We start from the raw sequence: 25,741 nt of genomic DNA, 5'->3' as shown, positions 1-25,741 counted from the left end.
TTTTGCTCTGAATCCTGCTACCCATCAGTTCTTAGCTGGGCCATTTCAGGCAAATCCTGTCGCCTCAGTGAGCCTTAGCTTCCTTACCTGCATGATGGGGGGATAATCCCCATAACTCTCTACCAAGAAGGTGTAGAATGAGGAAACCATTGATCCAATGGTCCAAAATTGGAACAATAAGGGCCACAATTTATCATTGGTAAAGAACGCCATGATCACGACTGACTTGTCCCTGCTCCTCCATAGAAACCGAATGATTCATTTCCCTCTGAATCACATCAAAGGAACTGGAGATGTTCTGCCAAGGAAGAAGAAGGCTCAGAGGGAATAAGAGAGCCATCCCCTAGGGACTGAAGGGTGGTCACACAGAAGAGGGGAAAGTCTTAAGGGCTGTCACATTTGGAACTACACACAAGTTCTAAAGGTGCCGCTATTTCCACTGGACCAAGTTCAATGGTTCTATTTGGCCACAGAGGGCATCAGTGGAGGAATGGGCAGAAGCTGCAAAGAGGCAGGTGTAAGCTTGATGTCAGGAAAAACCTTCCTAACGAGTGGACCTGTCCCAGAGCAGCAGGGATTTCTTCAGAAGGTGGTGGGTTCCCCTTCACTTGAGGCCTTCCAGTCAAGGTTGGATGGACATTTGCTGAGGGTGGGAGGGGTTCTGCTCCTTCAAACAAGGGTAGACAGCATCTGAGATGCCATCTAGCTCTGGAATCCCATGAGCCTCTCATTTTCAATGAGCACTTGTGGAGTGACTTCTAGGACACTGTGTTAGGAGGCATTAGGGATACAGAAACACATCTTTAATAGCTCCTGACACTTTAACACACCAGGGGATGAGAGAAAAAGAACTGAGCCCTTCAGCCTGGTCCATGGCTTTTAGTTAAATATGCACAACTTTATTTATTGAAGAGATTAGGACAAAAACATGAAATCGAAATCTGTGACAGAGCACCAGAGGTTGGAGAGCCCCGCCATGCACATCACTGATCTTTCTTCCTACAAGGGACTTAAAAAATGAGGCAGGGGGGGAATGGGGGAGGGAGAAACCAGACAGACAAACAAATGGGGACGGGGTGGGGTGGGGAAGTCCTTCTTGACACAGCACCATCTTTAGAGTGTAAAAAATAAAATAAAATAAAACAATCCTCCTGTAGAGTCTCAGTGACCCAAATTAAACCGAGGGCAGGTCGGCGGCAGCTCTGTCTCCTGGGAACCGTTGTCTTGCGAGTGTGACTGTGTTATATCCTGCCGGGCAGGTTGGTAGTAGCATCCAAGCATCTGCATGTACATGCCACATACTCTAACAAAACACAAATTCAAGTAACATTTACATCCTACCTACCCAGAAAGTGTGACCATTTCACAAAGCACACACGTGCACGCGCGCACGCACGGGCACACACACACACACACACACACACACACATACAGGCAGTCAAGTCCCAACAATGAGGTACATACTGGAAACACAAAGACGGGGGGCTGAGGGAGTTCCTTATCATACAGAAAGAGAAAAGCGGGAATCTGCCAGGCGAAATCAAAGAGAGCTCGCTACCTAGGAAAGCCAAATGGACAGGCATTTCAGGGACAGAAAGACCCAACCAGAGAAAGGAGAAAAGAAAAAATGATAACTGTCAGCTACAGCATGGAACGCGTCATCCCGGGGAACCCGTAAGGGACATACTGGCATTAATAGATCATGACTGTGACTTTTTCCTTAATAAATAGCGTGATTCCGGACAATACAATACAAAACGAAGGTGCATCTTTCCTCTCTGGTGAGTATTAGGAGGAGGAGCTCTTTTTTTAATCAGAAGCTGCAGGCAAACTGACCCCCCCCATTCCAGTGGGGCGGCCAGCAGACAGGCTCCACCAGAGCTGGGCTCTTCTCTGAAAGACGACAAGGACTGGACCTTGTATTTTACCCTGGGGTCAACCAGTTGTGATGTAGTCATGTGGAGAATCACAGAAGAGTCCAATGTGAGACCCGGAGGGAGCCTGCAACCTAGGATGGTAGAGTCGGAAGGGACTTTATCAATCATCACCCTTTCATTTTACAGAGGAAGAAACTGAGGTCGAGAGGAGACATGACTGGACCACAGTCACACAGTGACTTCATGGCTTCCCAATCTCTCTGGCCCTTCTGCCAATAAGCACAGCAAAGAGGGAAACCCACGTTCCCAACACTTCTCATCATTAACAAAGTATATGAGCTTCTCTAACCTTTTGCAACGTCCCTCTCTTTTTCTATTAAAAAACGATAATTAGCTCTCGTAGCAGTAATGCTCCTGAAAGTTCAGAGTCCTAATAGCTTCCTGTGACAACCCATTCAACACAAAACAGAAGGGTCTGCTGAAGGAGAGATCCTTCCCCAGAAGGGGAACAAAGCCCTCGAATGTCAACTCTCGATGGGAATATGAACTAGTTGACTTAGAAGAAACAGATCAGACATGAACTGAACTCTTCCTGTGTTCAATTTTAGCACCCACTTTTCACACGCCGGCCCATTTGGCACCGGCTTTTGTTTTGTGTCAGAGTGAGTCCTTTTAGTTATTGGACAGGTTGGTTGTTTTCTTTAAAAGTAAAAATCATCGGCCAATTGTCCCTTCCCTGAAAAAATGACAAGGAATTAAATACTAACAGTGCGATGCCAAGATGTGTGTCTGATGCAAAAAAGGGGGAAAAAAAAGAAGAAAGATTCTATCCCATCGAGATCTGCGAAACAAAACAGAAATCGGAGTGGTCAAGAGCTGCCCCTAGAATTGAGAGTTGACATGTGCCGTCTCCTTGGAGCCAAGGTACGTCGAAGGGAGTCATGACCTTTCCCTGCTGCCTTTGCTCCCAGCGATCTACCCTGATAGCAGAGTTCTGCCCTGGCCCACCCCACCCCGGCTCAACCTCAGTTATCCTCCCCCCGCCCCATGCTACATGTGGTGGGGTAGGGCAGCTCTCTCTGGGTGGATCTTCCTTCCTTGTACCCAAGAATTCGTGAGTATGTCCCTCTTTTGCTACCAAGCTAGGCCGATGTGGGTGGTAGGTAGAATTCAGTCAAGAAGGGATCCTTCATGTGACTCGCGTACCTTTGAAACACTGAGTCTTTAAGTGCGCTCAATTAAAAAAAGGGTCCAAATCTTCCTCCATGTTGACATCTGGCACAAGCTGGTCAGATACTTCCTTAGCACCATATCCCGAATTTGAGACGTTAAAATCTGTCGAAAACCAAGGATGGTCCAGAATTTCCTGTGAGGTTAGCCGCTCGGAGGGCTCCCGCCGCAGGATGCTACGGATGAGGCATTTAGCCTTGGGCGATAGTGTCTCTGGAATGTTGAACTGCCCACGCCGGATCTTGCTGAAGAGGGAGCTGGGCTCAATGTCATGGAAAGGGTAACGTCCAACCAGCATGGTGTACAGCATGACACCCAGGCTCCAAACGTCCGCAGCTTTGCCGGAGTAGCTGCCGTTTGTGTTCAGGATCTCCGGACTCACGTAGGCTGGGCAACCGTGCTTGTCAGACAAGGAATCGTCGCCACCTCGCAGAATGTACGCATCTTCTAGGCTCTCGAGTTTTACTCTGGTCCTACAGAGACAGGAGGGAGAAGAGGCAGAGATGTGAGCACCACCTTCAGGAGAGCACCATGGAATGGAGCGAACAGAAAAAGAAAAGGAAGTTACAAGCATCAACTAGGCATGACCTATGCCAGCCCCGGTGAACCCCAAACTGAAGACCTGGAATGAATCTGTCACAGCCATGACCTTTTTCTAAATGAATAGAGTCATTCTGGACAACATCATCCAAAATGAGGACACAGGCCATTCTTCTCTTAGAACGTCAGAGCATGGAGGGACTAAAGAATGGGCAATGCCATAGCATGGAGGGACCTCAAAACAGAGAAGACCACAGCTGGATTAAAATCTAGGACAGAGAATGTCAGAAAGGAGTTTGGAACTTACTAGGTTAGAAGAAAATTTCAAGCAAGTAATGTTAGAGCTGAAAGATATCCTTAGGGCATAGAATGACCAAAAAAGGACCTTAGAAAAGATATCAGACCTGGAATGAATCTAGACCACAGTGTTGGAGCTGGAAGGGGCTTTAGAACACAGAACATGGACTGTTAGAGGTGTGAGTGACCTTAGAAATAGGATAAGAGAATGTCAGAAAGAAAGGACTCTTTGAACAGAGAAGGGCAGAACTTGGAAAGGGCTTGAGAACCAAGAGTATAGAACATTAAAGGTGGTAGAGTCTAAACTAGATATCTTTTCTGGGTTTGACAGGCACCCTGGGGATCATCTCCTCAAACCTTATCATTTTATAGTTGAGCAAACTGAGATCTGGAGTGGGGAGGTGAGTTGCCCACCATTACAAAGGTAACTTAGATTAACAAGAACCCAGGGCCCCTGACTCCAAATCAGCAGAGCTGATCACCTGTGCTACACTGAAATATGCTACCCATTCATCCCACTTCTTTCCTGGAAAGAATGTCTCCTGATTTCCCTTCCTGAATTAGCTGAATGGTTTTAGGAGCATTTGAGAAAATAATTCAACAACCCTCCCCTCCCAACACAATTCTTCACTTTCTGTTTTCCAGTGGGTCCCCTCTACCTCACCATATTTTTTTAAACAAAGGTGACATGAAATGTACAAGTCACACCTTCTATAAATCTCACTTCATAAATACTATCATCTGTTCCCAACTGAAGTAAGAAAAAAATGTTTTAAATTCTTGTATTTGGTCTCTGCCTCTTTCTTTCTCTGCCATACTGTTTGTGTTCTAATCAAAGCAGTTTAACATTACAGATTCCCAACATTCCATTTTATAGATGTAGAAACTGAGGCACAGGGTGGAAGTGACTTGTCCAAAGTTGCAGAGCCAAAGATAAGGCTGGAATTCAAATCCAGGCTGCCTGAGACCTGGCCCAGTGATCTTTTCACTCCAGACCTGCCTTTCCTATATTCAAAATTCTCCCACTTCCAATTTCTCATGGTAGAGACACTGTAGAACAGAGGTCCTTAGCCTCTTGTTGTGTGGTGGGGTGCGGGTGTCTGTCATGCCATGGCATGGATCCCTCTTTTTAACAATATAGAGAACCTATGGACCTTTTTTTTCAGAATGTTTTTAATTGTCTAAAAGAAGTCCATAGAGTTTCAAGAGAAACTAATTTTATAGAAATATATTTTATCCACCTATCTCTAACTAGTTGTCTGTCTTCTATCTACTTATCTATTATTTATCTATCTGTCCCTCTACCTCTCTCTTTATCTATTAATTTGTCTATCTTTCAATATGTCCATCCATCCATCCATCTCTCTGTCTTACTCTTTACCTATCTGTACATCATCCATCCATCTGTCTATTTATCTCTTTACCTGTCTGTGCATCCATCTATCCATCCATCTCTATCTGTCTCCTTACCTATCTGTCAATCTATCCATCCACCCATGCATCCATGCATCCATCTCTCTGTCTTACTATCTCTTTACCTATTTATCTATCTATCCATCCATCCATTCATCCATCTATCTCTATCTATCTCCTTATATGTCTATCTGTCCATCCATCCATCTTTCCATCCATCCATGCATCCATGCATCCATCCATCCATCCACCCATGCATCCATCTCTCTGTCTTACTATCTCTTTACCTATTTATCTATCTATCCATCCATCCATTCATCCATCCATCTCTATCTATCTCCTTATATGTCTATCTGTCCATCCATCCTTCCATCCATCCATGCATCCATCCATCCATCTCTATCTCCTTACCTGTCTATCTGTCCATCTATCCATCCATCCATGCATCCATCCATCTGTCTGTCTGTCTGTCTTACTATCTCTTTACCTATTTATCTATCCATCCATCCATCTATCCATCTCTATCTATCTCCTTACCTGTCTATCTGTCCACCTATCCATCCATTCATCCCTCTATCCATCCATCCATCCATCTATCCATCCATCCATCCATCCATCCATCCTTCCTTCCATCCATCTAAACAAGTCAAAGACCTTAGGTTAAGATCCTTCTCTATAGAAGACATGCAGTGCCTGAGTGTGCAGCCCCTCTACCTGCCTATAGCAGCCACGTGTGCCCCAGAGAATAGCTTAGATGCTAACAAGGGATACTCAGAGCAAGGGGTCCCATATGATCCTGAGGCAACACGAGCCTCATGAGCTGGCCCAGACCCTGCTGATGAAGGGTTGGTGTTCCTAGCCAGGAAAGTGAAGACGTGCAGGTTGTACGTTCGGGGAGGGCAGGAAGGGTGGATTTTTTTATCTCGACATTCTCGGGACCAAGTACAGAAAGTCCCCAAAGAAAGGCTGCTGATTAGGCTGGAGAGGCGCCATGACCCCAGCTTTGAGAACACACTGTTGTGCGAAGAAGCCGCCCGGCTCCCAAAGCCCCCCAAAAAGGCGAAGCTGAAAGTGGGGAGCGGTTTGGTCCTTTCCCGCCCCACACCTCATACACAGCCATCCATCATGATGGTCTACAAGCAGCGATGGCATCCTGTCGATTTCCCTTAAGCCTCCAATGCCCTCCCCTTCCTTAGGGGCACGGAGGACAGGAAGGGGCATGGGTAGGGCCAGGAGGTTCGGGCCGGGGCTGCCTCTGACCTCACTAGGCTCCAGGCCTGCAGACCAGCCTCGTAAGACCTTGGAGGCTCTGTTCTGTCTCCTGAAACAGCCGGAGGTCAACACGAGGATTCTTTCGGCTCCTTTCAGATTGATCGCCCCTGTGTATGTGTGCTTGTATACGTGGCTGCAGAGGGTCTATCTAATGCACATATCACAAGCGTGTTAAGACACACGTCTCTATGTTCAATGCAGAGTTCATTAAATGTGTACCAGCTCTATCCACATATATGTTTAAATATGTCCATTCCATCTATGTGAAATCCAGCCCCTGGGCACACCCCGGCTCTAGAATGACCCCAATATCCGCATGGCTCCCCTCCCCGAGCTACAGGAAGAAGCTCCACGCGGGATTGGGAACTGGATGGATTAAATACAGAGCCTTCGGGGTTGGCTCTACTTCCTGGGGCATAAAGCCTCCCCTCCCCCAAATCAACCATGCTGCAGTGGAGAAATAATAATAACAACAACAACTAACATTTACATAACACCAAGCTCTGGGTTAAGCATCCTATAAATACAAACTCTTTTGAACCTCACAACAGCCCAGGGAGGTAGGAGTTCTTATAACCCCCATTTTACAGATAAGGAAACTGAGGCAAATCAATAGGCTGTAACTTGCCAGGGTCATGGCTAGGAGAGTTCAAAGCCGGATTTGACTTTGGGTCTTCCTGACTCCAGGCCTGCGCCTCTGAGGCCTGACGACCCATCTCTACAGGCCTTTTGGTTCTAAATGGACCTTCAACGGCTTGTGCTTAGAATACAGGCATGTTACCAAACTAGGGATTGTGGGTGACGCCCTGAACCCGGCCCAGCTTGCACCCCTCAAGCCTCCTTCAGTGGCTCCTTCGGGCCCACCGGCTCCTCCTTCCCCACCCCCATCCCTGCCGCTCCCCTGCATCCCTTTCTGCCTGAAGCTGAGGATGAGCAGGGGGGAGCCACAAAGGGCCTTGGGGGCAGCGGGTGGCAGCCTGCCTCCGCCCCCCGGACCGCTGCTGCTCTCCCCGCCGGGCTTCCGGTGGCCAAGATGAGAGGAATAAGGCAGAAGGAGGCGGGAGAGAGCCGGAAGAGCAGGGCCGGGGGCGGCGGCGGCGGCGGCGGAGGAGGCGGGCTTGCTGCTCCCACCCACAGGTCCCTCTCTGCCCTTTCTGGGCTCTGCAAACACCCTGTTCTTGGGGCCTCCATCCACGAGGATGAAGGAGAAGAAGGCCTCCGCCTGGAGCTGCTTCCCCACGCTGGGGGCCGCCTCGCCGAGGAGAGGCTCCCAGGACCCCCGCCCGAGAGTCCGACTGACGCTCTGCCTTCTCCAGCTCGCCATCCGCCTCGCTCCAACCGGCATTTTCTAGGTGCCAGACTTGGGTCTGACGCGGTTCTGAGCCCTCCGGCGCTGCTTCAGCTTCCACAGCCCAAGGTCACCCCAGCCACACGCTGTGTTCCGGGCCACGGCTGCCTCCAGGCTCAGTTCCATCAGGCGGTCTGGCACCGGCACCACAGGCTCCGCTAGGTTCAGAGGCTGCGCGGCCGCCTCCCACCCCAGCGAGCTTCGGGCGCCGCAGGATGTCCCTGCTCTGTGCCCGCCTGCCCGCTCCTCCTTCAAATGATAACATGGGAACAGCAAAGGAGGCCACAGGGAGAGAGACCCTGGTCTGGTCACTGATCCCGAACTCTGCCACTTGTCTAGGGTGGACAACTGTTTGCCCAACACACACACACACACACACACACACACACACACACACACACACACACACACACACACACACACACACACACACACACACACCTTGTAGCTCTGGAAGGGAAGGAGGGGGCTGGGGTTTGACCAGCGAATGCCTTCGCCTGGCTGGTGAATGGAGCCGCAGAGGCAGTCAGAGGGTGGTGGAGGCCCTTCCTCTGACAGAAATGCGTGGCTGTCTCCATAGAAACAGACAGGGAAACCCAGGAAAAGCAAAGCTGCTCCGAGGGCTTATCAATATGCCATTCACTGATGCAGGGCATCCAGGCTGAATGGAATCTCGCAGGGGCCCCAAGGCATCGCCCCCACCTCCATTCCTGGCACCCAAGGGGGCCCGGGGGAGGGGATCAGAATGGTCTTCCCCCACCCTCCAGCCGTGGCAGAGATGGTCAGGAGGTGAGCAGGGGTGAAAAACTGAGCTAAGGCACTGCAGACCGATGAGAAGGCTCCTGCTGCCTTGGGCCCCCAGGGGGGCTGGGCTCCAAGGCCCCTTCAGGCTCTGCCCTCAGGACTCTTCTAGCTCACAGATGCTCTTTCCAGCATCCCCAGGATCCCCTTGGCTCTGACTAGCTCAACTTTCTTCTTTAGATCAGGAAGGGGCCTGAGAAGGTATAGAATTCAACCTGAGCCCTTAACAGAAGAGCAAACTGAGGTGAAGGGAATTGTTCAGCGGTACATAGACCCTGTTAGCCACAGAAAGGAGTTATTGTTAACAGCACAGATGGAATTTGACCCCAAATCCTTCCCTTTCCTCCTTCCCTCCTTCCCTCCTTCCTTCCTTCCTTCCTTCCTTCCTTCCTTCCTTCCTTCCTTCCTTCCTTCCTTCCTTCCTTCCTTCCTTCCTTCCTTCCTTCCTTCCTTCCTTCCTTCCTTCCTTCCTTCCTCCCTCCCTTCCTTCCTTCCTTCCTTCCTTCCTTCCTTCCTTCCTTCCTTCCTTCCTTCCTTCCTTCCTTCCTTCCTTCCTGACTACATATAAACAAATAAAAGAAATGCCTACACTGGTCAGGTCTCATTACACATATTACTGAGTACTGGCCTTGGACTCTGAAGACTTGGGTTCAAATCCCACCTGTAACATTAACTAGCTCCATTTCTCTACATATAAAAGAGGTAAAAAGCCTTGTAAAATACCAACCTCACAGGGCTAGTGGGAGGCTCCAATAAGACTGTGTCTAGAGAGTGCTTAGCAGACAGTAAGTGCTATAGACTCTTATGATGCTTTTATTATAGAGATCAATGTGGGTTAGAATGGGTGGAGAGACTTTCTGAAAGAGATAGGAATGAGGCTCAGCCATAAGGGATGGAGACAATTGAAATAAGCAAGGAGGGCAAGCTGAGAGTGTTAGGAATGTGTGTGTGTGTGTGTGTGTGTGTGTGTGTGTTTGTGTATGTGTGTGTGGGGGGATGCACAGCATGAGCAAAAGCTTGGAAGAAGGAGATTCATTCATCAGCAAATAGAGCTCAGGCACTTAGAACAGCAGCAGCAACAACAATGATAAACCCATCAGCTTCTTGTAGGCAAGGGCTGCTACTGCCTTCACTGTTTAGCTTAATAGGTACTTGTTGGCTGGCACAAATCCATGTATACCACATGCATATACATATATGCATATGTGTTGTGCATGTGTATATCTATGAAAGAAGAAAAAGAGAGAAAGACAGAGAGACACACAGACAGAGAGATGGAGAGAAACAGAGACAGAGAGAGAGGAAAGAGAGAGTGAGCTTTAAAATTTGCTGAGCGCTTCACACTGATTATCTCATGTGCCTGGGCTCATGGCTCAGAAAGATCCCAGGATTCCCAAGAAATGCTGTCTGTCCTTCATGGCCTCAGGATCTCGTGAAGATCTCTTTGTGGGTCTCCTCCCTGGATCATTCCTCAAGGCGCCCTATTCCTGCACTAGGACCATCTAGGCAGTCTTTGGTTCATTCTATACTGTGCATGTTCTCACTGCTGAGACACAAAATCCCCCACCAAGCAGAGTAGATTGGGGGGGGGGATAGGTTTCCTGAGGGCTAGATTTTCAGAGGAATTCGGAATCCCTTTATGATCAGGGGCCGACAGGGCTCCCAGGTCACTAATTCATTGCTCATTTTTTTACACAGGGGACACAGGCCAGCCAGACGTATGAGTGAATCCTATTTGTTCAGCCCTTCCCAGATTCCAAAGCACACCCTTCACACAAGTGAGGGAGGAAAGGCAGATGTCATCTATCATCCCCATTTCACAGATGAGAAAAATGAGATTGATAGACATGAATCCCCTGGGATCATCCAGCTATTAAATAAGCAACATTGGAATTCGAACCTAGTGCCTTCTGGCTTCAAATTTACCTCACCTCTTGCCTAGATATGTAAGGCGTCAGTGGAGGGAGGATCCAGCTTGTCAACCCCAGACCTTTCATGCTAGTCATTTATTTCGGCACAGAACCTCCACAATCAAGGAGACAAGTACAAATGGGTCAGACTCACTCAGCACGAGAAGCTCTTGCCCCAAATTTCCTGGCAGTTTGCGCCTTTTCACCCTTCCCTGTGATTTCACCAGCAGAGACAAGCTGCTTTAAGAAAACTTTCAGAGGAACCACGAGAGGTTACAGAACTTGATTGGGGTCCCAAAACGGAGAGGTCAGAGGCAAGGCTTGACCCCGAGCTCCCCTCAATTCCCGGGACGGCCCTCTCTCCTCTGCCCCACCTCACCTTTCTCTTGGACACACTTTATATCCACTTTTCTGGGGAGACTGTGTCCCCCAGGAGAGTCCAGCATGGCCCAGAGAGGCAGTGACAGGACATGGAGTGGCCTCTGAGGCACAAGTCTAGGGTTCAAGCGCCTCCTTTCTCCCTCACCGCCTGGTTCACTTGGCCTGTAATCCGAACATTCCTTCTGCTTCAGAACCTGTCACTGACCCAGACTATAGAGGAGGAGGTGGGGAAGGGAAGGAGCCCTCACAGAGCACCTCCCGTGGGCCAGGACCACTCTGAGCACTCTACAAACGGGATCGCTCTTCTGTCCCTCCTGCCGCAGGGAGGTGCCAGTCTACACTGGGTAAGGAGATTTCCTCACTGGACGTGAACAAGACCTCAAACCCAGTCCAAAAGGTAGTCCTCTCCCTGCTTGGCACACGGGGAATGTATGAAAGGTGTCTGTGGAATGGCTGGAGGGCTCGACCAGAGACTAGCTGTGTGTCCTTGGGAAAGCGCCTTCCTGTCTCTGGGCCCCCATCGCCACCTCGCCACTAGCCTGGACTTTTCCGCTTGTTCAGAATAAGATCTCCCCTCTTTAATTGGGATGACAAGAGCCTTCCCCAGGGAAATATACCTGCCGCCCCCACTCCACAGCACACTTCACTTTCCCAGAAATCTTTTCTCAGAGGGTGGAAGGGATAGTTAATCCCACCCCCCCTTCACTGTGTCCTGGGGCTCTGAAAGGAGCTCTTTTCTGGGAGAAGCAGTGCAAGGGATTCAGAATTTCATTCAAAGCCAGCCCGAGCCCCGTAGGCTTCCTTTGCCCCAAAGAAATCAGAGCCGGGAGTCCTCGGATCTGAGAATGGCCGCAATGTGCCAGAAAGAACCCAGGAAGCAGAGCAGGACCCACAAATTCCTTCTGTTCTCAGCTTCCTGTCATCCTGGGCAAGTCACTGCCTTGCCCCAGGCCTTGATTTTCTCATCTATAAAATGGATGTGACAATTCCCATGTGTTTACCCCTCAAGGACATAATCTAGGAGGCAATATGGTACCCATTGGGGGATCTCTGAATGGGTCATCAGAGAAATGGGATATGGCCTTTGTTTTCTTGTTACTGCCTGTATAACCTGGGAAAAATCAGTCCCTCTCTCTGGGTCTCTCTTATGTGCAAAATGAGAGGGCGAGACAGATTATTTCAAAGCTCCTTCCAGTTCAAAGCTAGCCTCCTCTCTCACTCAAGGTGCTAGGAGATCTTTTTAGGCACACTGACTTGGACTTGGACTTCGGAAGCTACAGAGCCCCTCATTTGGCCCATAAGGAATGGAGGATCAGAGGGCGAAGCCATTCCCAGCGGTCCAGAAGCAGGGGCTGCCCCAGAGGTGGTAGATGAGAGAGGACCCCTTTGGGAAGTGGCTCCTCTTCATAGTTTAGAGAGCAGAGTCCTTTGCTTTGGGCCAGCTGGCTGCTAGTCTTTACCTCCCAAATTTTGTGATTCTGGGAGGGAGGCAGCCAGCGAGGGGAGGAGACTGAAGGAAAGGCCTGCTCTTCTGCGGTGAGGGCCTAGCTCAGGCTGGATAGCATGAATGGACAGGAGGACGAGCCATCCCACCACGTAATGGAGCCCCTCTTTCTGCCAGGACATGGACTAGACTCCCGTCTGGAGGAATGCTGTTGGAATTCTGGCTGTTCCACCTCCAGGCCAGAGCCATAATCCCCAGCTCCCTCTCAGAGGGGCTGTGTCTATTACAGGAATGATGAGGATGCCATTATTTGATAAAATCTGTATGGAGAGAAAGAGAAAGCATCTGTCCTCTCACTCTCCATCACCCATGCCATTCCAGCTGGGCTTCACTGATGGGGCTAGGGACAGAAGGTGACCCCGGACCACCAGGGCTCTTGTGATACAGGTGGAGGGGGGCCAGTAGATTCTCTACAGATCAGCCCTTTCTCTATCTCTTCAGGGCTTAGAGTCTTGTCCTAGGACACAAAAAAGTTACCCTAATATCCTGAGGGCCGCAGAATCTGAACTCAGGTCTTCCTGCTCCTGAAGTCCAGTGTTCTGTGTACTCACTATCCCCATCCCCGTGAAACAGCTACTGCAGGAGTGATTCTCATACCACCAAGACCTTGGAGACCCTGAGCTCTTCAAGGAGTGACGACTTAGTTTTTCCTGTTCTCTCACCCTCTCCCAATGGACCTTCTGATTTTCTCTCCACTTCTCTCTGTGAAATACTGTTAGCTCTTCCTTCAACCCCTCCGGCCCCTTCAAACTTCGGTGTCAGAAGATTTTTAAATGATTCCATCTCAGATAACTATGCACTTCTACTGGATGAAAAAAATGAGATCCGGAGACAGGGCTATGTGACGACCAACCACTAGATACTGAACCGGACTTGGGTTCCAATCCTGCCTTTGTGATCTCCCTGAATGACCCTGATCAGGTAACTCCAAACTTTCTGGGGGTCAGTTTTGTATCTGGAATATGAAGGGCCCCTTCCAGCTTTGGGTCCGTTTTGAACCTACAACCTGCTCAGAGATAACCTCGAAGGCCCCTTCTTCCTCCAGCCTGCTGGCCCAAGACTTTGAGATGGTCACCAATGGAAGGACCTCTGAAGGCACCGAGCTCTGTTGCCCTTTTTCTGATTGGGGCAGTCTGCTGAGAGATGGAGAGGAAGCTGCCTAAGGTGCCCCAAACCATCCCACTAATGGGGAAATCATTTCCAATTTGCCTTAGTCTCTTCATTAACTGGCACAATGGGCAAGCCTCGTAGGAGATGGAAGAGCCATTGGGAGAGAGCCTCTGGGCTCTCAGCAGGCACTCGTGAGGGAGGCAGGTCGTGGCAGGATGGCTAACCCCATCCTGCAGAGGAAGACTCCTCCATGATCACACATCTAAATAAGAATAATCATGAGGAGCATTTATATAGTGTTGGTTATTTGCTAAGCACATCACCAAAGTTTAGCATATTTAATCCTCAAACCTCAAACTGTGAGAGGTAGATGCCACTCTATTATAGTGGAGGAAACTGAGATAAAATGACTTGTCCAGGATCACCCAGCTAGGAGGTATCTGAGGTTGGATTTGAACTCAGGTCTTCTCAACTCCAGACCTGGCTCTCTAGCCATGGGGCTACCTTTTTGCTTCTAGCTCATTTGTAAAACAATCTAATCCAGCTTTGAGGCCCACCTCAGCAGCCCGTCGGAAGGCCAAAATGAGATAATGCATGTAAAGCGCTTTGCAAACTTTAAATCTCTCTGTAAATAGCAGTGATGATGATACAAGTCACGTTGAGGCTTGACAGTATGGTGGGAAGAGCATGACGGGGGATCAGAGGCCTGGATTCAAGGCAACTCTGTGATCTTGATGCATCTTCTATAGTCCACAAAAAAGAATCCTTGTCCTGGGGTCAGAAGGTCTGGATTCAAATTCCCCGCTTTGTAACTGTGACAAAGTTACTCAGCCTCCCAATAAAATAAGTTAGTTGGGCAAGATGGCCTCCAAAGTCCATTTGAGTTTGAGAATTGTGACCTTAAAAGTCTTCTCAGCCTCACTCTTCTTACCTGTGAAATGGGGATGATAACCGGAACTGTTCCTTCCCCCTTCCCACTTCCTCTTTGGATCCGAAGCCCTTAGCCCAGAGTCCAAAAAAAAAGATGATTCAGTGTTTGGGGACTGCCTTCCTGCCTGCCTGCCTGTGGAACACTCTCTGCCTCCCTCATGAGGATGCTCTGAGGACCGGGTGGAATGAGGTAGACAGTAGTAAGGCATTTCCCCCACAGAGGGGGACACTAAAGGAGACTCCTCTGGGATGTGATCTCTGCCAGGCTTTGCCTTCTATCTCCCCGTGGCCTCAGGACATGGTCTCATTCTCCTGATGCCCACCTTCCTGGCTGATTCCCTTTGGACAGTCAAAGGGCGAGGGGCAGTCACTCTGCCAGCGAAAGACCTCTCCACGCATGGACCAGGGGGACAAGAAGGCAAATCGAGCAGCTGACATTCCAAAGTGAGCAGCCGAGAACTTCGGACAAGGAGCAGGAAGCACTCCCCAGATAAAGTGTTCACAGACTCCGTCCTCATCCTCAGAGGCCAAAGAGAAACCAGGCTGCCTGAAGGACCAGGAGCAGAGTGCTGAGTGGTGACAGTCCAGTGTTGCACAGGTTCTCAAGGGTTAAAAAGACCCAACAGGTCCTATGCCGTGAAACTGGAATCCTGGTCACAACAGCCCTGTGAAGTGCTCACCCACATTGTGCTTGGATATCTGCAGGGATGAGGGACTCACTACCTTTTAAGACAGTCCCTTCTATCATTGAGCACCTCTAGATTATTAATAACAGTCATTAATATTCACATAGTGATTCAAGATGTCCAAGGAAATTTATAAAATTATCTCATTTTCTTCTCTCAACAACACTCAGAGATAGAAGCTATCAGGTTTTCTGTGTCAAAGTGAGTAAAGTGAGGTTAGGAAAATTAAGTGGCTTCCCCATGTCTGAAGCAAGATTATGATGCACATTATCCAGGCTCTACACTCAGTATTTTCCTTTCATTCAGCACTGGTTATACCTTCATGGTCCCTCATGGTTTACCAAACACTTTTCTCCCAAGGATCTGGAGGAAAAGATAGTGGGAGTTCTATAAGCTCCATCTTACAGATGAGGAAACAAGGCTAGACAGCTGAAGTGACTTGGCAAAGGTCACATATCTAGGGAATGGCCAAAACAGCATAAGCATTCACCCAGGTCTCTGGCCTTCTAGACTATTATACTTTTCCCCTTCTTTTTGTCACCATGTTACTTCTAGGAAATTATTTCTTACATAGATAAATCAAACAATTGAAAAGTATTTTTTAAGCAACTCTTTTTGAGCCGGCATCAGGTATAGGCACCAAGGATACAATGACAAAAATGAAACAAACCCAGCCTCCAAGGAGCTTAGGGAGGAAGATAATATGGGCACATGTAAGTCTATACAAAGTAAATAAACTGTATCCCCATGCTCTAGGGTGGGTGGGGAGAGAAGGTAAAACACTAACAATTAGAAGGGAGAGGGAAAGTTCTCAAGTAGGAGGTGGTGCCAGAGATGATCTTTGAAGAAAACTAATGGTTTAAATGGAATCCTATTTGCCTATAAGCCTGAAGGTGTTACAAGCAATCCCTGATTGAGAGATTGTCCTCCAGAGAGTGGCAGGATAAATTTATCCCAAGCACTCCCACCAGGAGCAACTATTGTGGAGAGAGGAAAGAGAGAAGTTTATTTTGCCTAGAGAACAGGAACCCTTTGGGGGTGGGGGGAGGGAGTAGAGAGCACTGTCTACTAGCAATATTAAAACTATCTCGAAAAAGAGGGATCAGTCTCCTGCTTAATCCAACAGAGTACAACAAAGAATGATAAAGGGATGTGCCAAAGAAACAGATGTTTGTTACATGGAAGAAATTTCTAATAGTTTGGGCTATCTAGCCTTCAAATGAGCTACCTGAATAGGGAGGGGGTTCTCTAGCTCTTAAGGAGTTCAAGCAGAAGCTCAATTACTTCCTAACAGCAATGCTAGAGAGAGAATTCCTGTTTTAGGTATAGAATTGTGCAGCTCCTTCCCAAGGTAAGCTGCTATGACTCTGGGCACTGAGGGAAGAATCAGCAAATGTAGGTAACCTCATTCATTCTTGACTCCCAATATGTCAGAGCATTCGTTTCCTGTAAGAGGCTAAGCAGGCTGAGAGCACAGATTATTTTATTCTTTTTTTTTTTTTGGTAAGCCAGTGCATAGAGCACAACTGACACATAATAGATGGTTAATAAACACTTGATTGATTGATTGATTGACCCACAGGCCAGGATCACATGAGATATGAAGGCCCTTCAAATCAATGACTTGATGAATCTACAGATTAAGTAAGTAATGATGTGCCTTTCCAGACCCAAACACAGAAATCCTCAGGACTTGCTAGGACATGGCTGCTTATGCACAGTCCAGACCACTCACTTTACATCCACTTAAGCTGCTAAGAATAGCAGGAGTAATAGACTAAGGGTGATATGTACTGTGCAAGGGATTCTCAGTGAATACCTAGAAAAAGAATCCACATGTCTTCTGATTTGATAATGAGGACACTAAGGCTCAGTGACTTGCTCACCCAACTAAGAAGTGCCAGAGGGAGAATTCAAACTCTTTTCTCTGATACCAAACCCAGCATCCCCTCCTCTGCTCCCTTCTCTGCTTCTTCAGTATCCTCCTCCTCACAGATCTCCCTGGCTCTCCTCTCTCCTTGCTCCTCTCCATCTTTCACAAGACTACAAGATACCTCTTCCTTATATACACCTCACTCAAACCCCTTCCTTCAGTGCCTCTCCATTGCCTCACAAGTTAAGTCCTGGCCCATTAACATGGCACTCAAGGCCCTACAGGCTACAGCACCAGCATCCCTTGCCCCAGCCTTATTCATCCTTTTTTTCATCATCCATCCAGTACTTTGGTGGGAAGCAGTCCCTGGGAAGACACCTTCCATATATGCCCTCTCGGTCCCTAACCTACTTCTTTGCTTGTGCCTCCTTGGGATCTACTTTCCACCATCCCTGCCTGCCAAGTGAGCTTGGCCCAGCTCCAAGATCACTTCCTCCTGGACCCATCCTTAGCCCTCCCTCCGTAAGCCCTGACCTTCCACCTCAGGCTTCCTGAGGCACTTTGGTTTGCATCTCTCTAATGCACTTTCTCCCCTTGGCACAGATGTTTGGTTCACATCCCACTCTCGGTCCCCATGCTGTTGGAAAGGGAAAGACATTAGGAGAAGGGGATGAAGAACAAAAGTGTAAATATTTGTTTTCAAATCGAAAAAGAAGAGGAAGAAAACAGAGCCTGAGAACCAGAGGCCAGTGAACTTGACTTGGATTCCGGGAAACATCCTGATACGTATTGTGCAAGGGATGAGCAGTGAGTGCCTAGAAAAAGAACCCATGTGGCTTCTGGCCCGAGGCTTGCCAGTGGGCTGAACTCCTGAGTCTTCTCCGAGAGGAGGCTGCCAGAATGGTGGCTCACTAGATTTGGAATGCTTGTCCTTTGAACAAGCTCAAAGCTGCCCCCAGAGGGAGGGAGCTCCGTCTTCTGGAACATCATTGAGCAAAGTCTCAGCGACTGCTTATCCGCCAGGTAGTCGGATTGGAGTTCAAATCTCCGGTCTGTCTGTCCCTACCTATGTGGCCACAAGCACTGGACTATCTCCCTCATCTGGAAAAGAAGGCAGTGACGCCCTTCACATTGGACATAGATGATCCTCTGATTGGCAAGAGAGATCTGGGCCGAAATCCTTCCTCTGCCCCCTGTGATGCCAAGGCCAGGATTCTCTCATGTGCTGAGGAGGGGGATGGACCAGCGGGCCAGGGGGTGCCTGCCAACCTTAGACTCCCGATCCTGTGAGACTCTTGGCCACTCCGGGGAGACCACTTGCAATTCTGGCACATGGCAACGAGTGAATGATATGATTTTCGATTGCTGGACTGCGGTTCTGGATTCTATTATCCCCGGAAGGCAGGGAGCTTCTAGCCTGAACTCTGTATCCACCCCCCTCCGCTCCCACCCTCCGCAGAGTGCAGACGCATATTTTACAGATGGAGAAACCTGGGCCCAGAGAGGCTGTGACCTGTCCAAGGTCTCCCAGTAAGCAGGCAACAGAGGCTTGCCTGGAGTGACCATTTACATTCCTGGTACAATGCACTAATATACAGTCAGCATTGGCATTCTAGTGCTCAGCACGCCTCACGTGTGTCACAGACTAGGCTTCTTCACGACTCTTTCAGCCCTGCAGCTACTTAAAAAATATTTGCTGCATGGAATTCCTAAAATGCGTCAGGATGATGAAGTGCTTCCCTGGCTGAGAATCCAGGTATTCTCATTCCTATTTTACAGACCAGGCAAGTGCACCTCACAAGAGGCGATGGGACTCACGACAGCCAGGTGGCTCAGTGGATAGGAACCTAGACTTGGAGCCTGGAGGTTCTGGGTTCAAATTTGACCTTGGACACATCCTAGCTGTGTAACCCTGGGCAAGTCACTTAATCTTCCTTGTCTAGCCCCTATGGCCCTTCTGCCTTGGGACTAATGAATAGTATTGATTCTAAGATGGAAGGTTAAGGGGTGGGGGTGCAGCGATGGGACTTGGTGAGTTGGATCATCAATCAGTCAGGATTTGAAGCCGGATCCTGACTAAGGGCAGGCCGTCAGCCTCTCAGACAGCCAGAGAGCTTTGTAGCTGGCCAACTTATTCAAGGGAATAGCAGCAAAGTGGCAGGAGCTAAAAGGGCACCCGAGAACGGTCCGGCGGGACGTTCTGGGAGTTCTCCAGGGGGGCTTTCCCAAAGGTGATGCGGTCTTGGGTGGTCTTGGCCAGGCCTTCCCACTGAATGCCAGCAGGGAGCTGCTGAGGCACAGCACCCCCAAAGCGGCTGTTTGGGCCAGCACTCCCCAATCCCAGGTCAGGGCTCGGGCACAGGCAGAGGGGGCGGGGGGGGCAGATGGACCTCTTTCTCTGCATCCTCTTCCACCTTGTCTTGAGTTTCCCACGTTAGCTGCCCAGAGAGGGAATGCAGAGCCGGCATTACCCAAGGCTGCCGGGTCTATTTATAGAGGCGGTGCGTATTAGGGTCACCAAGAACAGATGTCATGGGCAGATTGTCCCTGGGCAGCTCTCAGACCAAACAGCACCGAGGCAGAGTCTTTCGAGGGTTGGCCATGGAGGACACAATTCATGTGACCAGGACTCGGGGCCGGATGGGACCCCGGAGCCCGGAAGAGCAGAGCCACCAGAACCCGAGAACATGGCAAGGCGGTGCTAGAACCGGTGACGGGGGCGTGAAGTGCTTCCCCTGGGACCCGTGCTGCAGACCTGGAAGGACTTGCCAGCCCGATGGAAGAGCCAGCAGAGGACCCAGAAAGGATGCCCAGCTGGAAGAGGCCTCAGAACACGGAATTCGGGAGTGAGAAAGTACTTCAGAGCAGAGATGTCCGAAAGGACTCGGACTCATGTCCCATTGGCGCTTCTGGTGGTTGTTTTTAGGTTGATTAGTTGGGCCCAACTCTTTGAGACTGACATTGGAGCAGTTGGTCATTTCCTTCTCCAGCTCCGTTTACAGATAAGTAAACTGAGGGAAACAGGGTTAAGGGACTGATCCAGGATGACCTAGCTAGAAAGTGTCTGAGTCTGGATTTGAACTGGCTGCCCCAATATTACAGGTAGGAGAGTCTTTGGGTTCATCCTGTCCCACCCCTCATTTTCCAAAAGAGGAAACTGAGGCCCAGAGAGAGGAAGTGATTTGTTAAAGATCACCCAAGTAGTCAGGATCTGAATCTATGACCTCTGACTCCAATGCTAGGGCTCTATTATACTACCATTATCTCTCTGAGCATGCTGAAAGGAATGGAAATGTCCTTCCCCATAGATGATCCCCATTGAAGCCTTGAAGCACATTCAGAAAAACAAGAGCATGGTGAGGGGGTTCAACACCATTTCATCAAAGGAACGATTTGTAAAGGAGCTGGGGATGCTCCACCTGGGTTAAAGAAGATGGCAGGGATCAGAGACTCAGAGGTCCTGGAATTCACCGCCACCAGCATCTGCCAAACTAAGACACTCAGGCCCAGGAAGGTGAAGGGCCGTGCCTAAAGTCACACATACAGCAAAGGCAGAAGAGGAATTTGAACCCGTGTCTTTCGACTCCGTACCCAGAACTATCTAAGCAAGAGGCCCGATCACCGTCTTTGAGGAATTAAAGGAGCCCGATTCCATTTACTCTGTAAGAGCCAGAGGGCCCCCCAGGCTGAAAGGGATTCGCCTTGCCCTGACCGGCCGCAGAAGAGAGAGCCAAGGCAACCGGAGGACGTTACAAAGAGAGAAAAAGGATAAAAATCCAAAGCGTCCCCCAGGGAATGACTGCTGAGATGGGCTCTCCCTCCTCGGAAGCTTCGGAAGGGTCAGGCAGAGCCCTGGGGAAGCCCGTGGTTGGGGGAAGGATGGAGGGGGCTGCCTGGGTTCAGAGTCCCACCTCCAAGAATGTGGCAAAGCGCCCAGAGGCAAATGACAGAGCAACAGGGGAGGAGACAAAGAAACAAACACCTCCAGCCAGCGAGGAAGAGTTTTCTAGCAAAGCCACCGCTGGCTGCCACGGGAAGGAGCGGCTCCACATCAGGGAAGGGAAGGTGGTTTTTGAGCTACGCTACACATGCCTGACCCAGCCGGAGGGCACAATCGGCCTGGATGACAGCTCAGCGCATGCTCGCCAAAATTTATGATGTGAAGCACCTAATAAATGAATTATTCATCTATTCATCCATTCATCCAAAGCCCATTCATTAAGTGCCTACATGACTGCCAGGCACGCCTGTTAATAGAAGGTATTTCACTCATCCTGCATCCTGGAACATGCACGGGACTTAGGTAAGAATCAGGCCATCGTTTGGGGCCAGGAAGGAGACATTTCCCATTTAACTGGTCCCAACAAGCACCCACCCCCCTCAGAGTGCGCTCCAGCCTCTGGAAAAGCAATAAGAAATAATGACAGCTCATACTTACAGAACACCTACTATGTGTCAGGTACTTTCTAGGTACTTTACAATGATCTCATTTTTTCCCCCTTACAACAACCCTGGGAGGTAGCTACTATTTTAAACCCATTTTATAGAGGACAAAACTGAGGTTCAGTAACTGGCTCCAGGTTATGCAGCTATTAGGTGTCTGACTGGATTGGAACTCAGGCCTTCCTAATTCCAGTGCTCTATCCATCCAGTTGCTTGGAAAAGAACAGAAGATCAAGAGGCCAGCACTTTGTAGGGCAAAAACTCCAGACTGGAAGCCAGAAGAAGCCTGAGTTCAAATCCTAACTTGTAGCACTAAGTAGCTGCAAGGCATTCTCTTTTCCAAGTTCCTCATCTGTAAAATGGAAATGTCAACCCACTCTCCAGATGTGAGGCTGAAATGAGATAATGCCTGCCTGCAAGGGGCTTTGGACTTCAAAGTGTTTTACCCAAGACCCATTTTACTCACCAGGAGCGCTTGGGCACAGAATCACAGAATCTGAAAGCCCAAAGGGGCCTCTGTAGCTGGGGACCCCATCCCGGGTGCCCAAGGAATTTCAAGTGGGCAAGAAGCCCCTGATTGCCAATGTCTAAGGAAGGGGGCTCCATGACCCCCCACAGAAGCTGAGTCCACAGCTAGGTAATTCTCAGGATCTCCCCACTCCCCACCCTCACAACAAGCCTAAATCAGCCTCTTTGTTCCTGGGCCTCTACTGGGGAAATAGCTAGCTGGCCCTGTAGGTAGGTTTGGAATCTAGAAGGTTTGAGTTCAAATCTGACCTCAGATACTTCGTTTCTATGTAGCCCTGGGCAAATGACTTCACAGCTGACTCCCTCAGTTTTCTCATTTGTAAAATGGGGACAATGCCAGCATCTAATTCCCAGAGTCTTTTCGACAATCAAGTTAGATATCTAGGAAGTATTTAGCACAATGCCTGGCACTTAGCAAGTACTGGTTCCCTCCCCTTCTCCCTTCCACATGATCTCCATTCAGATATTTTAAGAAAACAGTCATGTTTCTCCTGAGCCTTTTCTTCTCAAGCTTGGCCTCTGCAGCTCCCTCAGTCTGGTGGAGGGACTGGTCCAATGGGAAACCAGTAGCTGTCTCACCCTAGAAGATGCCTCCAGCCCATCTTCCTCTCTGGGGCCTCCTGTGAAGAAGCACCCAACACGATGTGTTCATTCCTCTCTGGCTTCCACCGCTAACTATGTGGACATCTCCTTATCTGGTCTTCTCCTCCCTTACCTTTTCGTATGGGTGGTCTTTCCCCATTAGAATGCCAGCTCCTGGAGGGCAGAGCCTAGCTTTCCTTTTGCTGGGATTTTTATCTCCATTGCTTAGGACAGAGAAATTCCTTGTCTATGTCTTTTTCTACTCATTCATCCACCCATCAGTCCACCCATTCATCCATCCATTTATCCATCTGTCCATCTATCCATCCATCCATTTGTCTGTCCATCCATCCATCCATCCATCCATCCATCCATCCATCCATCCATCCATCCATTTGTCCATCCATCCATCCATCCATCCATCCATCCATCCATCCATCCATCCATTTGTCCATCCATCCATCCATCCATCCATCCATCCATCCATCCATCCATCCACCCACCCGCCCATCTATCAATCTATCTATTTTATCATCTCTGCTGATCATCTATCTGTCCACCATCTATCTATCTATAATCAATAAGAATACTAATAAGAGCAGATAACATTTATATAGCCCTTGCTACATACTAAAGACCATGCTAGGCATTTTACAACTCGTTTTTAGTACTTTATTTTTCCCCAATCACATGCAAAATTAATTTTTTTAATTCCCTTTTCTTTTTAAACCCTTACCTTCAGTCTTGGAGTCAATACTGTGTATTGGTTCCAAGGCAGAAGAGTGGTAAGGGCTGGGCAATGGGGGTCAAGTGACTTGCCCAGGGTCACACAGCTGGGAAGTGTCTGAGGCCAGATTGGAACCCAGGACCTCCCATCTCTAGGCCTGGCTCCTAATCCACTGAGTCATCCAGCTGCCCCCAAAATTCCTTTTTTTATTTTAATTTGAAATGACCGATTCTTTCCCTTTCTTGCCCTTCCTGAGACAGCAAGCCCTCTTTGATAGCATCTTACAGTTATTGCACTATTTGATCCTCACAGCAACCCTAGGAGGAAGGTGCTATTATTATCTTTATCTTATAGTGGAGGAAACTGAGGCAAACAGAGGCTAAGTAATTTGCCCAAAGTCACATAGATGGTAAGTGGATGAGGCTAAATTTGAACTCAGGTCTTCTCAGCTGTAGTGGGGGCATGAAAAACATGGCTATTAATGTAGTCCATGAATCTGAGCCCCCTCTAAGCTGCTCTTCTCTTCTGTGACAAAAGAGGAGAGATTGGAGGATCTGAGGTCCCCCCAAGCTTGGACATCCCACACCCCAGATTTCTGCCCGACACTTAAATCTATATTGCGAGGGCTCTCCTGGAGTGTGTTCTATTCCTAAGGTTCCCTTCTAGTTGTTTCACGCTACAGTTAGAGGTTCCTTTCCAATGGAGCAATCTAGGATCCTGGGCTAATGACCAGTGCCACAAGGAACAGGGGCCTTCCTGGAGGATGAATGCATCAGGAAAAGCTAAAACCAGCCCCCAGAAAGCCAAGCAGAGTGGGAGATGGGTGGGAGACAAGGTGTGGGTGAGAAGTATCCACACAGCATGCAGCGTCAGTGAGGATATTACTTGTGGACCTGTTGGGACATGGGCCAGCTACTCCCCATCCCACAAACCCCCTATGGCTCACATCCTACATCCAGTGAAAAGTCGGGTCCCAACTCGGGCACCAGAGGGGGAGGCACCCAGGAATGGGAGGCACAGAGGCTCAGGTTTTCATCCTGGCTCTTATGCTAATAGCTGGACGTCCAAAGCCTTTAGCCTTTCTAGCCTTCCGTTTCCTCACCCGGAGAAGGTTGAGTATAGACTGGGCTCTGCCCGCGCCTCTGACTCCGAATTCTAACCTCTCTCTGTCTCTCTGAAGGGTCTGACTCCATCCGTGTTAGAGTTAGGAGAGGGTGCCGGCTATCGCGCAAGGTCCTTTGCAGTGATAAGACTTTCAGGTCTGGGTCCTTCACAGACAACAACACCCCTCCGTCTTATCTGAGGCCTTGAATGCACCCTAGAAACACCCTTCAGAGTCACCAACTGGGCACATCCCTGCCCACCGCCCATAAAGACAAGGGGAGCTCCTCACTGGGGCTCCGCACGATGACCAAGGCACAAGTCTGCACAGCGGGGAACTCCCCGTCCTCGTACGGGGCTCCCAAAGCCCAGCTCTTTGAAGCCCATGGAAAAAGCCTTTCCAGTGCCCGTGGTGGCCTGGCAAAGCCATCCATTTAGAGATCCCCTTCCCCACAGCTTCACTCCTGAACCACCGCATCCATTCCTAAGGGCACACTCGTCCCAGATCTCCAGGCGCCAGCCTAGCTGCCAACACCAAGAAGCTGTAGCATGGAAGCATCTTCACTTCCCTCCACTAAAACGGAAGCGAGCCAGTGCCTAGAGTCCCAGATGTTGCTTCACCATCTGCTGGTGCTGAGCCTCCAGAGAATCCTGCCCCCCTTATCTCTAGCTCTCCGAAAACCCCCAGTGGTCCCCAGGGACCAAAGTCTTGCTTCATTCCCAATTGGGGGATGGAAGGAGAAGCGGAGAAACACTTTGGCAGCTCCAAAGGCAGCCGTGAGCTCATCAGAATGGACACAGCCACTCTCGTCTCCTTCCACAGTTGCATCCCCCAATGCAAACCCCAATAAGCCACAATGCTGCCTCTTTGCCAGGACTTCTGGGGGACCTGTAAGGGCAGATCTTTTTAAGGGAAGAGACAACACCAACCATGGTGGGGTGATCTGTCCCAAGCAGAAAGAGCATGATAAAGCCTTAGAACAAAGACCATGGAATTTCAGGCCAGGAGAATCCTCATCCATCACTTAGTTCTGACCATCATTGGCCAGAGAGGGCATCCAATTAGCCCAAGATCGTACAGGTACAGCCGATGGCACCTTGGGAGCCCTGAATGTTTCTTGATTGATGATTGCTTCTAGAACTAGACTCTAGGATTCAAATGTCAGTTCTGAGAGGAAGAACCTTGAG

General features: G+C 49.3%; 1 protein-coding gene across 1 annotated transcript in view; it reads right to left on the bottom strand.

Moving 5' to 3' along the window:
* Positions 1-877: 877 nt before the first annotated feature.
* TRIB2 (tribbles pseudokinase 2) overlaps positions 878-25,741 on the bottom strand; it is a 34,257-nt gene continuing 9,393 nt past the window's right edge. The window contains exon 3 of the mRNA XM_001363326.4: positions 878-3,580. Coding sequence (XP_001363363.1) covers positions 3,112-3,580 — 469 coding nt within the window. The 3' untranslated portion in view covers positions 878-3,111. The remainder of the gene's footprint in view (positions 3,581-25,741) is intronic.

This window comes from Monodelphis domestica, chromosome 1, assembly GCF_027887165.1.
Source record: "Monodelphis domestica isolate mMonDom1 chromosome 1, mMonDom1.pri, whole genome shotgun sequence".
Classification (NCBI taxonomy): domain Eukaryota; kingdom Metazoa; phylum Chordata; class Mammalia; order Didelphimorphia; family Didelphidae; genus Monodelphis; species Monodelphis domestica.
Note: the sequence above shows the minus strand (reverse complement) of the source record. Positions and strands in the feature narration are given on the sequence as shown.